Raw genomic sequence first — 16,486 nt, 5'->3', positions numbered from 1 at the left:
TAAGGAAATCATGAGAAAAATAGAGACTTTAAGAGAATAATAAGTTTCAGAAAGAGGAAAGGGAGCACAGAGGAGAGGAAATAATTAAACAAAAAAGAAATGTCTCTAACTGAGGATCCACCTTAATTTACCAATTGAAAGGACACACGCAGTTCCATGTAGGTTTAATGAGAAAAGGCACACATTAATACAGAAGTCCTAGGTTTTAGAAGCAAGGCTAAAATACGAAAATACGCCACCCCCCTTTAAAAAATATTCCTTGTGTTTTTTTTTTTTTAAATCAAGCTCGTATCCGACTACAAAACTAGATGAGACTGGAATAACAGCTATAGGCAACTGAGGGAAAAGGGCTACATCCCAAGATATCATTTACCTTTCAGGAATCTGCAGATAAGCAGATTCAGAGATAATGTCATGCACATACTCCATGTGACAAAAATACCAGAGAAAGTACTCTAAGCAACACATGGATTAGAACAGACCTAATTATAATAAATGAATAGTGCTAAACTAACTCAGCAAAACCTGGGAACTAGAGATGGAGACAGAAGTAAATATGTTCCAGAGGTCTTATCTGTGAGGAGATGAAGAAGTAAGAATATTCTAAAGATTGTATCTTGGTGGGACTAGAGTGTTTAAAAGTACACTAACACAGGAACAAATAACAAAAATAATGCATGAAAAGAATAAAAGATAAAAAGTAAGATGGAGGAAATAAAATTTTTGTTTATTAGTCATTACAGTAAACATGAGTGGATTTAAGTTTCCCATTAAAAGACCAAGATCATCATAGCTTAAAATAAGGCAAAACTCAGCTAAATGTCATTTGTAAGAAATTGTCTTAAAATTGAATGTTGAAAATTATGGGATGAACACCTGGCAAATGCAAACAAAAAAGAACAGGAGTGACAATATCAGACAATGTGAACTTTAAGGTTAAAAATCCTCACCTATAGTAAGCTTTCAATAAATATTTATTGAATGAATTGAATAAAGGACATTATATATTAAAAAACAAGATTTCCATTTTAAACCTCTTTGCAGCACATAGTACCTAAATATTTAAAGCAAGGATAGTTAATAAAAATGAAATTATAGTGAAACATTTCACTGTATGTCTTTCAAAACTGGACAGATCTAGTAGACAAAAACAGTAACTTAGAGGAATTGGTAATACAATCAATAAGCTTAAATCCAGATTCTATTTCTAACACTTATTAGCAGTGTGACTCTGAGTAAGTTACTTAAATGCTTTTATGCTTTAATTTTCTCATCAATAATAATGGGGATAATAATAGTACCTATTTCATAGCATTGTTAAGAGGATTAAGTAGGTTAATGTAAACTTTACAAAACAATAAGTGCTCAATAAATGTGAGATATTATTTAAAATAACTATGAAACACTAAAAACTGATCATATGCTTGTCCACAATGGAAACTTCAATAGTTTTTTTAAAGTAGAGATTTTTATACGTCATCTTGATCATAATTTAATGAAATAGAAATAGTGACCAAAAAAATCTTTGTCTACATAAAAATTCAGAAACGTACTTGTAGATAGTTTGGGGATCAAACAAGCAATCAAGAAGAAAGTTACAAAATGTCTTGAAAATGGTGAATACAAAATCTTTGAGATACAGTAAAGCTACATCAAAAGGAAAATACCTTCATTATTAAAGAAGAAAGATGAAATATAAGGGAATTTATTACTTTAAGAAATTAGAACCACCACAAAATAAACAGCAATAACGGAAATTTTTAAAGCTGCAATTAACTAAATAGAAAACTCCAAATAGAAAAGGGAAAAATGAATCTAAAGCTGGTTCTTTTGAAAGACTAATAAAATAGATAAACTCTTTGCAACTCCAATGAAGGGAAGAAAAGTTAGAAGTAATCATGTACAGATCAGGAATGAGAAAATTAAAATAATTTTAAGAGAATCTTACAAGCAAATAATTATATAGTAAAAAAAATTGAAAATCTGTAAGGATGATGTTCAGAAAAATATAAATTGCCAAGATCGACCAGAAAAAAAGTGGAACATTTGAAAAATGAGGCAGTGGCAGGCAGTGGTGTAGTTGGTTGGCCCAGTACCTATCCACAATCTTTTCCTTCCTTGCTTGCCTCTATTGTAGAATCATAAAAAACTAAAGCAACTTGATTTCCCAACTTTCCTTGTAGCTAGTGGTGGCCCTGTGGCAGTTTTGGAGATATAAATGGGAATGTTGGTATTATCTTTTGCATTTTCTTCTTCCTGACTGGAACGCATTCAAGAGGCTTGGAGATGCAGCAGCAGTTTGGCACCAAGAAACAGCAAGCTTGAGTATAAAAACCATTGTATTAAGAAGCTGAAAGTTGATGCCATTGTTGAGGAGCTGCATCACTGTAGACTGCTTTTGTGTGAGAAAAAAAAAAACACACACATTTTTTTAAGCCATGGTTAGTTGAATGATCTCTCATTGAAAAAAGACTCCAGGAATATAAAATAGTGCAGCAGCTATGGAAAACAGTGTGGTGGCTACTCAGGAAATTAAAAATAGAATTATTGTATGATCCAGCAATTCTGCTTCTGGGTATATACCCCAAGGAATTGAAAGCAGGGTCTGGAATAATACCTGTACACCCATGTTTATAACAGCATTATTCACAATAGCCAAAAAGTAGAAGCAACCCAAGTGTTCATCAGCAGATGAATGGATAAACAAAATATGGTCTCTACATATAATGGAATATTATTCAGCCTTAAAAAGGGAGGAAATTCTAACACATGCTACAAAATGGATGACTCTTGAAGATGTTAGCTATGTGAAATAAGCAAGTCACAAAAGGACAAATACTGTATGATTCTACTACTTATATGAGGTACCTAGAGTAGTCTCATTCATAGAGACAGAAAAGTAGAATGATGGTTGCCAGGGCCTGGGGGATTAGAATGGGGAGTTGTTTCATGGGTCTAGTTTTAAGTTTTGCAAGGTGAAAAGAGTTCTGGAAATTGGTTGCACAGCAATGAAAATGTGCTTAAACACTATTGAACTGTACACTTTAAAATGATAAAGATGGTAAATTTTATGTATATTTTGCCACAATTAAAAAAGAAAAAGACTGGGACCAGATGGGTTTATAGCTCAGTTCTGTCTAATATAATTCTAATGTTACATAAGCCGTTCTAGATCATAGAAAAAGATGGAAACTTCTCAGTTTATTTACTAAAGGTAGTATAACTTTTTTAAATATAAATTTATTATTTATTTATTACTTTTGGCTGCGTTGGGTCTTCATTGCTGCATGTGGGCCTTCTGTAGTTGCGGCGAGCAGGGGCTACTCTTCGCTTTTGTTGCGGTATGTGGGCTTCTCATTGCGGTGGCTTCTCTTGTTGTGGAACATGGACTCTAGGTGCGTAGCTGTGGCGCATGGGCTCAGTAGTTGTGGCTCGCAGGCTCTAGAGTGCACACTCAGTAGTTGTGGCGCATGGGCTTAGTTGCTCCACAGCATATGGGATCTTCCCGGATCAGGGCTTGAACCTGTGTCCCCCGCATTGGTCCGCAGATTCTTAACCACTGCGCCACCAGGGAAGCCCCAGTATAACTTTAATATCAAATATTATAAAGATACTACAAAAAATAAAACTAAAGACTGGCTTCCCTTGTGAGTATAAATATGTAATTTCTAAATTAAATATTACTATAGAGAATTTAGCAATGTAGTAAAAGAAAAATACATCTGCTGAATGGAATTTTTTCTAAGAATACATGGGTATTTCAGTATTAAGTGATCGATCAACATAATCCATTACATTAACAAATTAAAGGCAGGAGAAAAATCATATGATCATACATAAAAAGGCATTTGATAAAGTTCAGCAGCTAGTCCTAATTAAAATTCTAAGTAGAAGAGTAATTGGTGGAAATCACTTCAATAAAATAAAAAATAGCTCTTACCCAAAACTAACAGAAATAATTGCTAAATGGTAAAACATAAAAACTGTTTTAGTTAAAATCAGGAAGTAGAGATATGGGCTATCACTGTTATTATTTAACATGATCTTAGAAGTTATATTAAATATAGTCACAAAATGAAATAATTTGTATAAATTTTTGAAAAGAAGAGAAAAATTGACTCTTTGCTGATAATAAGACTGTAGTTTAAAAACTACTAGATTTAATAAGATAATGGAAGGGCTATATAAATAAACAAAACTGTGTAGTTTTTCTCTATACTATCAAAAAGCATCTAAAAAGGGAATAATAGGAATAGGAATTCCTGCTCACAATAGGAATAAAGATAAGTATAAAGGCACAGTAACTATTAGAAAAATAAATCTTATTGAAGGACAAAACAACTGAAAGGAAAGAAATACTATATTCTCGGGTTAGAAGTCCTCCAATTAATATAACTTCAATGCAAGTTCAATTAAAATATTACCAAGAGGGCTTCCCTGGTGGCGCAGTGGTTGAGAATCTGCCTGCCAATGCAGGGGACACGGGTTCTATCCCTGGTCTGGGAGGATCCCACATGCCGCGGAGCAACTAGGCCCATGAGCCACAATTTCTGAGCCTGTGCGTCTGGAGCCTGTGCTCCGCAACAAGAGAGGCCGCGATAGTGAGAGGCCCGCGCACCGCGATGAAGAGCGGCCCCCGCTTGCTGCAAGTAGAGAAAGCCCTCGCACAGAAACGAAGACCCAACATAGCCATAAATTAATTAATTAATTAATTTTTTTAAAAAAAGGAGAACAGACCACTCAAAAGTCATAAGGAGAGTGTGCTTCCTTTAAAAAATATATATATATATCTATATATATATTACCAAGAGGGGGGACTTCCCTGGTGGTGCAGTGGTTAAGAATCCGCCTGACAGTGCAGGGGACACAGGATCAATCCCTGGTCTGGGAAAATCCCACATGCTGCAGAGCAACTAAGCCGGTGAGCCACAACTACAGAGCCCACGTGCTGCAACTACTGAAGCCCACGCACGTAAAGCCTGTGCTCTGCAACAAGAGAAGCCACAGCAATAAGAAGCCCACACACAGCAACGAAGTGTAGCCCCTGCTTGCCGCAACTAGAGAAAGCCCAGGCATAGCAACGAAGACCCAACGCGGCCAAAAATCAATAAGTAAATAAATAAAAAAAATTTTTTAAATTACCAAGAGGACTTCCCTGGCCTGCTAGTGCAGGGGACACGGGTTCGATCCTTGGTCCAAGAGGATCCACATGCCGCGGAGCAGCTAAGCCCGTGCGCCACAACTGCTGAGCCTGCGCTCTAGAGCCCGTGCTCCGCAACAAGAGAAGCCACCGCGATGAGAAGCCTGCACACCGCAACAAAGAGTAGCCCCTGCTCGCGCAACTAGAGAAAAGCCCACGCAGCACCAAAGACAAAATGCAGTTAAAAAAAATAAAAGATATATATATATATATATATATATATATATATATAAAACCAAGAATTTTTTATTTGATAAAATGATCCTCTAATTCTTACAAAGGAAGAATTTCCTGAGACTAGTCAAAAAATAAGTATAACAAAAGAGAGTGTGGTAGAACTTGTGGTAGTATTGTATGTTACCAGCATACAGAATACTATGAAAAGCCATTGTAACCAAGCTGAGGTGGTATTGGCATAGGAATGGGCAGATTAATGAAAAAGAATAAGGACTTCAGGAATAGGGCCCAGTATATGTGATAATTTAATATACAACTAAAATGATGTTTTAGTTTGGTGGGAAAAGGTTAGATTATTTAGTAAATGGTATTGGCACATCTAGGGAAAGTAATTTTGTGCCCCATAATACGACATATAAAAATAAATTCCAGATAGATTGAAATTTTGAATTAAAAAATATTTTAAATCAGGATACATTTTTTTTAAAGTTTAAAATGAAGACTATAGGTTCTGCAGTATCAGAGAACTCTATAAATGACTTGAAAAAGACATGATAGAAACATCTGGGCAAACGATAAGAGTAGTCAGTTCATAGAAGAAATCCATATGGCTAGTAAACATGAAAAAATGCTCAATATAGAATATAGTACTCAGGGGAACACAAATTAAATTAGTGTTACTTCAGACATATCAGTAAGACTTGGGGAAAATGTATATGCTGGTAGAGTTGTAAAGAAACACATACTCATAACGTTATTTATAGAAATGTGAATTGTAGCCTTTGGGAAAGCAGTTGGTACCAGCTAGTATAATAAAAACATGAATACCTTTGACCCATTAAGCTCACTCTGGGGAATCTATTGCATGGAAATAAAAACACCAATATTTAAGGGTATACATACAAGTATGTTATTGCGGCACTGTTTGTGTTGGCAAAAACCTGGAAACCAAGTGAATGCCCATCATTACGAGAAGAGTTAAATAATTTTGTTACAGTCACACTGTGGAATAATACACAGCCATTAAAAGACTGAATTTAGAGCTTTATCAGTTGACCTTTGTGAGTAACTGAATGAGAAAAGCAGGAGGCAGAAAAGCATGTTTAATGTGATTCCAAATTTGTAAAACAAGACTGAAAAAAACAACATATATAGGTGAGTATGTATACACGTTTTCATATACGGACTTGGAGTAAAAACACAGAAGAACATATACTAGCAAGTTAATTTGGTTGAGTAATAGGGTGGGTGAAGGGAGAAGGAAATGGATGAGGCAAGACAAGGATGCACTAAAAACAAGGCAACACATATCATATGATCTCATTTATGCCATTGTTGTGCCTTGGGTGGAACATGCACTCCCCATTCCTCATCTTCATGCCCATTTCCTGTTAGGAAGATAGTTAGGTTTTTGAGGATGTTGTATGGCATCTTGGTTACTCCAGATGACTTATGTACTTAATTGCCCAGTATCAGAAGAAGGGCAGGTGGAGTGTGGATGCGGTTATATGTAAAAAGCAGTGAATTATGTCATATGAAAACACTGTGAAAAGTAAAAGTGTTGTCTGTTATAAAATATTTTTATATTTCCCTTCCTTTTTAGGATTTAATGAAGACACTTCGCAAGGAAGCAGATTTGAAACAAATACAGACTCTAGTACAAGGAACTCATACACGACTCAAATATTCGCAAAGTGAACTAGAAATAATTAAAAAGAAGCACCTTGCTGCTTTTTACCAGGTAACATAGACTTACATAAAATTTGATGGAAATTAGAACCAGGACATAGAATTTCAGGAATTACATTTATAAAGCACCATGTAGTTTTTATACTTTTCCCCATGATTGAGGTATATTATAGTTCTTTAAGTTACTTTATTTTTATGGTTGTTAATGTTGTTATCCAGTTGTACCTGAATTTACCTTATCTCACAGATTTCTCTTTTTATTCTGAAAGATACCTATCATGTTTTTGGCTTCACTATATAAAGCTAAAATGGCCATGTTAAAAAGACATTTTTTTCTCTTTTGTAATCAGGAACAATCTCAGCTACAAAGTGAACTGCTAAATATTGAGTCTCAATGTACTATGTTGAGTGAAGGAATCAAACAACGGCAACGAAGAATTGAGGAATTTGAAGGAAAGATACATAAGGTTATGAATGATATATTATTACTAAATGGCATGTGGAATATAGTTCTAGACCAGATACCAAATTTAGGGCTTCTTCAATATGTGCTAAAGCAAAGTTTGATAAATGCTAAGTTCTATTGGTTTGCCAAATTAATTTCCTTGTGTTTTTTTGAGAACCACTATTGCTAATCTCAAGAGAAAATGACTAGTATACATGGTTATTCTCTTCAGCTCTCCAGCCTCTCCTTGTCCATTGTAAAATTTGCAGCCACTTTCTTTCTCTCACTGCCCTTAACACCAAGAAGGAAAGAACTTTGTCATTTGTGTCATCTTTTAAGGTTGTGTATTTACTCAGTAATTTTTTCTTGAACATTTATTATATGCCAGGCTTGGCTCTGGGGCACCAAAGATATGATCATCTATCCTCTGCTTATAAAGTGACAGACACTTTCTGGTTTAATTCATTCCGCTGTTGCTTATCCCTAATCCTTAAAAAGTTGTTTGTCACACCATCGCTCAATAACTTTCACCCATTGCCTCTGGTTCTGCCTTTTACCACATGATTTGAAACTACACTTATGTTGCCCCTTAATTATCTCTTTTCCAGGTTAAATACCCCTAATTCCCTAGTTATTTACATTTACTATGGATCTAAGACCAATTCTGGTAACCAGCCTTTGGGTACTCTGTTATTTGTCAATGCCCAGAACAAAAAATAATGTAAAAATACTATCTGACCAGTTCAGAGTACCCTGGAACTCTGCACATAGAACTATAACTTTCCATGGCTTGGATTATCTACTTATACAATTTATAGCTTACTGTTGTGTCAGTCATATCACTTTCATATTTAATTTATATTAAACTGAAATCTGAAAGTTTTTTAACATGTCCTGTTGTTAAAACAAGTCTCTCTTATCCTATAATAGTACATAAATGCAGGGCTTTAAAAATATTAATGTTAAATGTTATTTTGTTAGATATGGCTCATTCTAGTTGTTCCAGGTGTTTTGAGTCTTAATTCTATGCTTCAGTCCTCTTGGTTTTACACTGCTTAAGACTCAAATATACTCAAATATAAAGAGTATTACTCAAATATAAAGTATTACTCAAATATAAAGAATATTTTATGTATTTATGTAGCATGTTATATTTTGGTGAATGAAATACTTCCGATTTTGTATTAAACACTTCATAGGGGCAAAACACTTAAAAGGCCAGCTATGAGCTTTCTTACTTAGTTTTCAGAATAAGAAATTTGAAAATAGGTAAGCGTAGTTTATGGAGTTAAAGAAAGAGAAAGCACTGACTTTTCAGAGTACAGTGATGCTTGTTGGGATTAGTCTTTGGCCTAATCCAGGAAAATCTTGGTGGGAAAAACGTAGATTTAAGCATTGTCTATGTATTTTCTTAAAATTAATTATTAAACCACTTGGTTTAAAATAATTTAAAAGGTTGAAGATGATATTTTTCAACACTTCTGTGAAGAAATTGGTGTAGAAAATATTCGTGAATATGAGAACAGACATGTTAAACAGCAACAAGAAATTGATCAAAAAAGGTATTTTTATTAAAAGATGTTGGTAAGCAGTTACTCTTATATAAATGTAACTATTATTTCATAATTTAAAGGAATTTGCCAGAGGTAGTCTTCATTTCAGTTTGTCAAGAAATAGCTAGTAATCATTCCTATTTTAATAAAGAGATCTAATTCTTTTATTCCACAATTTTTTAAAGAGAGAAAGCACAAATATACAAAATAAGAGAATGGGGAAATAATTACACAGTGGTTATTAAAATTTATTTAGTTTTCTGTAAATATCCATATATGGATGAAATTGTGTAGCGTTTCTATAAACAAACTACCAGGGAGACAATATATTAGGTGAAAATATCCCAATTATAGTAGAGAGGAAAAAGGTAAAATACTTACTACTTATAAATAAACTAAGATGTGAAAGCAATATATAAAGAAACCTTCAAACAAGACTGAGAATTATATACAGAAATGTGAATTAAAAGGAAAGGCAAACTAGTTCTTTCATAGGAAGACTCAATGTTGTAAAGAAGTTGGTATTCCCTAATTTAATCTATAGTGTACTTTAAATATCATCTCAATACATGTATGGACAAGATTTTTTTTAACTGGATAAGGTGATTCTAGAGTTCACATTCAGAACTAGTTAAGAAAAATATGAAAAAGGTAATGAGAAAGGACTAGAACTCCCAGATTTTAAAACATAGTATAAAGCTATCTTAATTAAATCTTGAGGTACTGGCTCACAGAGTCCAGAAATATACTCAGATCTATAAGGGAAATTTGATTTAAAATAAAGGTGCATTTCATCAGTGGAGAAAAGATACACTTTTCAGTAACTCAGTTGGAATACATTTGTTAGCATCCTGGAAAAAAACCTGCTTGAATCCCTACATCATTCCTTAGACTCAGATTTAATTCCAGCTGAATCAAATATTTTAATGTAAATAAAATGAAAGCATAAAAATATTACTAGAATAAGTCATAAGAAAATTTAAAAAAATAATCTCAGATTAGGGAAGATCTTTCAGTATGACAGACCCCAGAAGCCATAAAAGAAAAGATTGATAAACTGCAAATGTATAGAAATTTAAAAACAATTTTTGCATGGCAAAAGCATCTTGAAGAAAATGAGAAGACAAATGACAATAAGGGGGAAAATATACATACACATACATGTTTATATGTTCCTTTCCAATTAGTATGCCTTCTATTTTCTTGTCTTATTGCACTAGCAAGGCCCTCCAGTACAGTACTGAATAAAAGTGGTGAGAGTGGACATCCTGCCTTATTCCCAGTCTTAGGGGCAAAGCATTAAGTCTTTAACGTTTAGGTATGATATTAACTTTAAGGTGCCCTTTAGCAGATTGAGGATGTTCCCTTCTGTTTCTAGTTTGCTGAAATTTTTTATCGTGAATGAGTGTTGAATTTTGTCAAATACTTTTTCTGCTATCTTTTGGGATAATTGTATGGTTGGGTTTTATTTTGGGGGGGTAGCTTATTAATATGGTGAATTACACTGATTGATTTTAGAATGTTAAACCAACTTAGCATACCTTGGGTGAAGCCCACTGGGTCATGCTGTAGTATCCTTTTCAAATATTTTGGATTGATTTGCTAAAATTTTGTTAAGGATTTTTGTATCTATATTCATGAGAGTATTGCCCTATAGTTTTCTTTTCTTGCAATGTCTTTGTCACATTTTTGTATCAGGGTAATGCCAGACTCATAAAATGGAGTTTTCTCATGGAGAGTTTTTATATTATTTCTTTCCTAAAAGTTTGGTAAATTTTTCAAGTGAAGCCACTTGGGCTACCCACCTTTCTTTATGGGAGATTTTTAAATTACAAAATCAGTTTCCTTATTAGATACAGGGCTATTCAGGATATCTTTTTTCTTGAGTGAGTTTTGGTAGTTTGTGTGTTGGAAGGAATATTTGTGCATTTCATGTGAGTTATCACATTTATTAACAAAGTTATTAATATTTCCTTTTTATTCTTTTCAATTTATGTAGGATCTGTACTGATGTGCCTTCTTTCATTCCTGATATTGCTAGTTTGTCTTGTCTTTTTTCTTCTTGATGTCTAGCTAGAGGTCCTTTGGATCCTTGGATCCTTTCTAAGACCAGCTCTTGGCTTCATTGGTTTTCTCTATGGTTTATCTGTTTCTGTGTTGTTGATTTCTGTTCTTAACTACATTGTTTCCTTCCTTCTACTTATTTTGGGTTTAATTTACTCTTCTTTTTCTTGCTTTTTAAGGTAGAAGCTTGCTTTATTTATTTTACACTTTTCTTCTTTTCATGTAAGCTGTTTATTTCCCTCTAAGTACCGCTTAAGCTGCATCCCACTGCTTCTGGTATGTTTTATTTCATTTTCATTCCATTCAAGGTATTTTCTAATATCCTTTGTGGTTTCTTTCTGTGACCTATGGGGTGTTTAGAAGCGTTATTTAATTTAATAGAAATTGTGGTGGGGGGAGGATTTAGATATGTTTCTGGTACTGATTTTTATTTTAATAATTCCATTGTGGTAAGGAATATATTTTGCATTATTTAAATCCTTTTAAATTGATTGATACTTATTTGATAGCATGGCATGTATTGTATCTTAGTAAATGTTCCATGTACACTTGAAATGAATATGCATTGTGCTTTTGGGTGGAGTGTTTTCTGAGTGGCGCTTAGGTCAAGTTGATTGGTGTTGCTAGGTCTTCTGTGTACTTACTGATTCTCTGTCTAGTTGGTCTAGCATTTCCTAAGAGAGGAGTGTTGAAATTTCTAAGTACTTTTGGATCTCTCATTCTCTTCTTCCAGTTCTGTCAGTTAAACTTCATGTATTTTAAAACCTTGTGATTAGGTGCATATATATTTGGGATCATTATGTCTTTTTGCTGAATTAATCCCTTTATCTTTATAAAATGCCCCTTTTTATCCCTGTCATATTCCTTGTTCTGTAGTCTGCTTGAACTTCAATATAGTTTCTTGCTAAGGAGTTCTGCCAATCAATCATAAAAATACAACTGGAACTCTGATTGAGATTGCTTTGGATGTATAGATTTATTTGGGGAGATCATCTTCAAAATATTAAGTCCTCTCATCTAAGAACATAGAATATATCTTCATTTATTCTAATCATCTCTATCCTTTATTAAAATTTTAAAGTTTTTTCCATAAAGATCTTGTGTGTTCTTAATTTCTAGATATTTTGTAGTTTTTTTCCTCTTATGACTAGTATCTATTTTTATGATATTTTCCTAGTTGCCTTCTACTGGTTTAGAAAAATGGTATCAAATTTTAAATTATCTAACATCTGATAACTTTGCTAATGCCTCTTATTACTTACAGTAGCTTATCCATTATGTATCCCAGGTATTAAGTTTGAGGTGCCTGTGACATCCAATTGAAGGTGTAGTAGAGTAGACAGTTGAACATACAAGTTAGGAATTCATGGGAGAGGTCCAGGCTGGAAATATAAATTTGGGGATTGTCAGTATACAGATGGTACTCAGAGTCATGTGACTGGATAAGATCACCAAGGGAATGAATGTAGATAGAAGAGAGAAGAGATCCTAGGCTATGTAAGCAAGTTGAGGAGTTAAGAAGGAACTATTAAAGGAGCAGCCAGTGAGGGGAGACGAAAGCCAAAGTGGTATCCTGGAGCCAAGTGAAGAAGTGTTCCACTCGCACACAGCCTGTGCGTCTGCCTCCTGCAGCAGAAATAAACCCCTGAAGGGTTTGTTCTTAACCACTCGTACAAGCAGCATGGTCAGTGATTAAGAGCAGGGATTCTTTGGCCCTTGCCTGAGTGTGTCATGCCTGGCTCCAGCACTTCCTAAGTGGGTAGCCTTGGGCAAGATACTTAACTCTCTGTGCCTTGGTCTCCCCAACTGTTAAATAGGGATAGTGGTATTACCAACTTCAGAGAGTCATATAACTTAAGTGAGTTAATTCATGTAAAAGCATTTATAACGGTGTCTGGCATATAGTAACCTCTCATTAAATATGACTCTTTGTTTTTATCATTATTGTTGTTGCCTTTGTATTACTAGTATTTAGCACAGTATCTGATACAATTAGTGCTTTAAAATGTTTCTTAAATGAATGATTATATTAGCAGGCTATGTGAGGGAGAGTGGGTGGAGAAAGTATGAGCTACAGTTGATATTGAAATTCTTCTTTTTAGAGATACGGCTTTTTTATTGAGTTATAGTTGATGTACAATATTATATGTTATAGGTATATAATATAGTGATTCATAATTTTTAAAGGTTATACTCCATTTGTAGTTTTTATAAAATGTTGGCTATATTCCCTGTGTTATACAATATATCCTTGTAGCTTATTTTATAACTACTAATTTGCACCTCTCAGTCCCCTCCCCCTATATTGCTCCTCCCCCCTTTCCTCTCCCCACTGGTAACTACTAGTTTCTTCTCTATATCTATGAGTCTGCTTCTTTTTTGTTATATTCACTAGTTTGTTGTATTTTTTAGATTCCACATATAAGTGATATTATACACTATTTGTCTTTTTCTGTCTGACTTATTTCACTTAGCATAATACCCTCCAAGTCCATCCATGTTGCTGCAAATGGCAAAATTTTGTTCTGTTTTATGGCTGAGTAATATTCCATTGTATATATAAACCACATCTTCTTTATCCATTCATTTGTTGATGGACACTTCGTTTGCTTCCATATCTTGGCAATTGTAAATAATGCTGCTATGAACACTGGGGTGCATGTATCTTTTCGAATTAGAGTTTTTGTTTTTTCAGATTTATACCCAGAAGTGGAATTGCTGGGTCATATGGTAGTTCTATTTTTAGTTCTTTTTTTGAGAAATCTCCATATTATTTTCCACCATGGCTACACCAATTTACATTCCCACAACAGTGTACAAGGGTTCCCTTTTCTCCACATCCTTGCCAACATTTGCTATTTGTGTTCTTTTTAATGATAGCCGTTCTGACAGGTGTGAGGTGATATCTCATTGTGGGTTTGATTTGCATTGCCCTGTGGATTAGCAGTGTTGCGCATCTTTTCACGTATTTGTTGGCCACCTGCATTTCCTCTTTGGAAAAATGTCTATTCAGATCTTCTGCCAATTTTTTAATCTTGTTGTTTGTTTGATGTTGAGTTGTATGAGCTGTTTGGATGTTTTGGATATTAACCCCTTATCAGCCATATCATTTGCAGATATTTTCTCACATTCAGTAAGTTGTCTTTTCCTTTTGTCAGTGGTTTCCTTTGCTGTGCGAAAGCTTTCAAGTTTAACTAGGTCCCATTTGTTTATTTTTGCTTTTCTTCCCTTTGCTTTAGGAGACAGATCCAAAAAATATTGCTACAATTTATGTCAAAGAGTGTTCTGCCTATGTTTTTCTTTAGGAGTTTTATGGTTTCTGGTCTTACATTTAGGCCTTTAATCCATTTTGAGTTTATTTTTGTATATAGTGTTAGAGAATGTTCTAATTTCATTCTTTTACATGTAGCTGTCCAGTTTTCCCAGCATCGCTTGTTGAAGAGACTGTCTTTTTGATGCTGGAATTCTTTGTGGGGACTTTATGAAGCTAGCAAAGTAGGAAAGTACATCAGGAAGGAACATGTTCTTAAATTCCCAAGTTTGGAGTTTGTGAATGAATAGCTATTTGAAAAGACTGATTGGCTAATTAAATAAGAATAAACATATGAATTGTTACTTAAAGAGAAAGATAAGGGAAGGAAACTATAGATTTTAAAGGATTTAAGAAACATATTCATATGCAGTGTATGAATCCTGATGCAGTTTTTTTTTAATTAATGAGACCCAGGAAATTTGGCAGTGATAGCATTTTGGTATTAAAGATGTTGTTATCATTTCTACCTATAGTAGTTTATGGTTATGTATTAAAAATCACTTCACTTTTGGAGATACATGTTAAAATATTTATAGATGAAATTATAAGATGTCTGAAATTTGCTTTAGATAATCCAGTGGTGGGAAGGAGTGATGAGTGGGATTATAGATAAAACAAGATTGACCATGAATTGATACTTATTAGAGTTGGGTGATAGCTATATGGGAATTCATTATAGTATTCCCTTTATGTTTGTATTTGTTTGAAATTTTCCATAATAAAAACTAAAAAAGAGTTTAAATAATTGAAGGACTCTGTTTACCACTTGTAATGCTTGACTTTATTATACTAGATTAGAATTTGAGAAACAAAATACTCGGCTTAATGTTCAACTTGAATATAGTCGCAATCAGCTGAAGAAAAAACTGAATAAGATTAACACATTAAAAGAAACTATCCAGAAAGGTAGAGAAGACATCGATAACCTAAAGAAGGTAATTAATGATGGGTGGCTGAAGTCATTGAAATGATCACTTTCTTCCATGATTAAACATTTGTTGAGTTCCTGAAAAATTCTAATAGTGATAGAAGGTGGGGGCAGGGTACACATTTGAGAAATACTTGAAGTACAGTCCACACAGCTTCATGAATTATTAGATATTGGGAGGAGTGTGACACGGTGAGTCCTGAATTCTAACTTGGTGGATAGGAGGAGAGATTAAGGAGAGAAAATTCTGGACCTGTGGAGCATGACTTCCCTGTGTGACATCTGAATAGCAATTTCCAGCAGGTAGTTAGAGAGGACGTAGATAACAGAAGTCTAGGCCGGTTTAGGGGAGTAAATTGAATCCGTATGTGAGTGGGTGAGGCTCCAACCAGAGAGGAAGGCAGTGAAGAGCAGTGGGGCGAGGATGGAGTTCTGGAAGGAGAGGCCACATAGGTTATGAAGAGGCCAGAAGGGGTGGTGTTACAGAAGCCCCAGAGAGGGAGGGAGAAGGAAGTGAGGAAAGTTGTCGAAAAGGTAAAGTCTGGAAAATGGCAATTTCAAGAGGTCAGAATCTGGAAAATTGCCAATTAAGAGGTCATGGTAGCAAGGACATTTTCACTGACAGTGGAAACAGAAGTCAGACGGCAGCAAGCTGAGAAATGACTCCGAAGTGAAAGAGAAAGGTAGGTAGTGATTACCCGGAAGTGTAAACAAGGGTGGGTCACGTTCTGTGGTAGAGGTTCAGGCAGCCTACAGGATAGGGGTTTACCTTGGAATGGCTGGTTTTGTTGTATTAATAATAAAATGATCTGTTGACCTTATTAATGTGGAAGATGGTAAATCTACAATGTAAATCATCTCCATTCAGGCTGAAGAAAATTGTCTGAAAATTGTGGATGAACTCATGGAGAAACGGCAGCAACTTAAGGACACAGTTGTCACTCAGATTACCAACACTGAGAAAGTCCAAGCTCAAATTGAAGAGGAACGGAAGAAGTTTTTGGCAGTTGATAGGTGACTAAGAAGTTTATCAGAGTTTAAAAGATGTTTACCATCAATTTGAATTTTATTATAGGAAGTCTTATTATTTGAATATACACCCTTTGTTGCTTTTGGT

The 16,486-nt window shown here is 34.5% G+C and overlaps 1 protein-coding gene across 2 annotated transcripts in view; it reads left to right on the top strand.

Moving 5' to 3' along the window:
* SMC1B (structural maintenance of chromosomes 1B) overlaps nucleotides 1-16,486 on the top strand; it is an 86,252-nt gene that overhangs the window by 53,309 nt on the left and 16,457 nt on the right. For both annotated transcript variants that reach the window (XM_067698362.1, XM_067698361.1), the window contains exons 13-17: nucleotides 6,981-7,118; nucleotides 7,417-7,533; nucleotides 8,967-9,073; nucleotides 15,235-15,376; nucleotides 16,238-16,383. In XM_067698362.1, the coding sequence (XP_067554463.1) occupies nucleotides 6,981-7,118; nucleotides 7,417-7,533; nucleotides 8,967-9,073; nucleotides 15,235-15,376; nucleotides 16,238-16,383 (650 nt within the window). The remainder of the gene's footprint in view (nucleotides 1-6,980; nucleotides 7,119-7,416; nucleotides 7,534-8,966; nucleotides 9,074-15,234; nucleotides 15,377-16,237; nucleotides 16,384-16,486) is intronic.

Source organism: Pseudorca crassidens, chromosome 11 (genome assembly GCF_039906515.1).
Source record: "Pseudorca crassidens isolate mPseCra1 chromosome 11, mPseCra1.hap1, whole genome shotgun sequence".
NCBI lineage: Eukaryota > Metazoa > Chordata > Mammalia > Artiodactyla > Delphinidae > Pseudorca > Pseudorca crassidens.
This window is presented reverse-complemented; position numbering and strand designations above follow the sequence as displayed.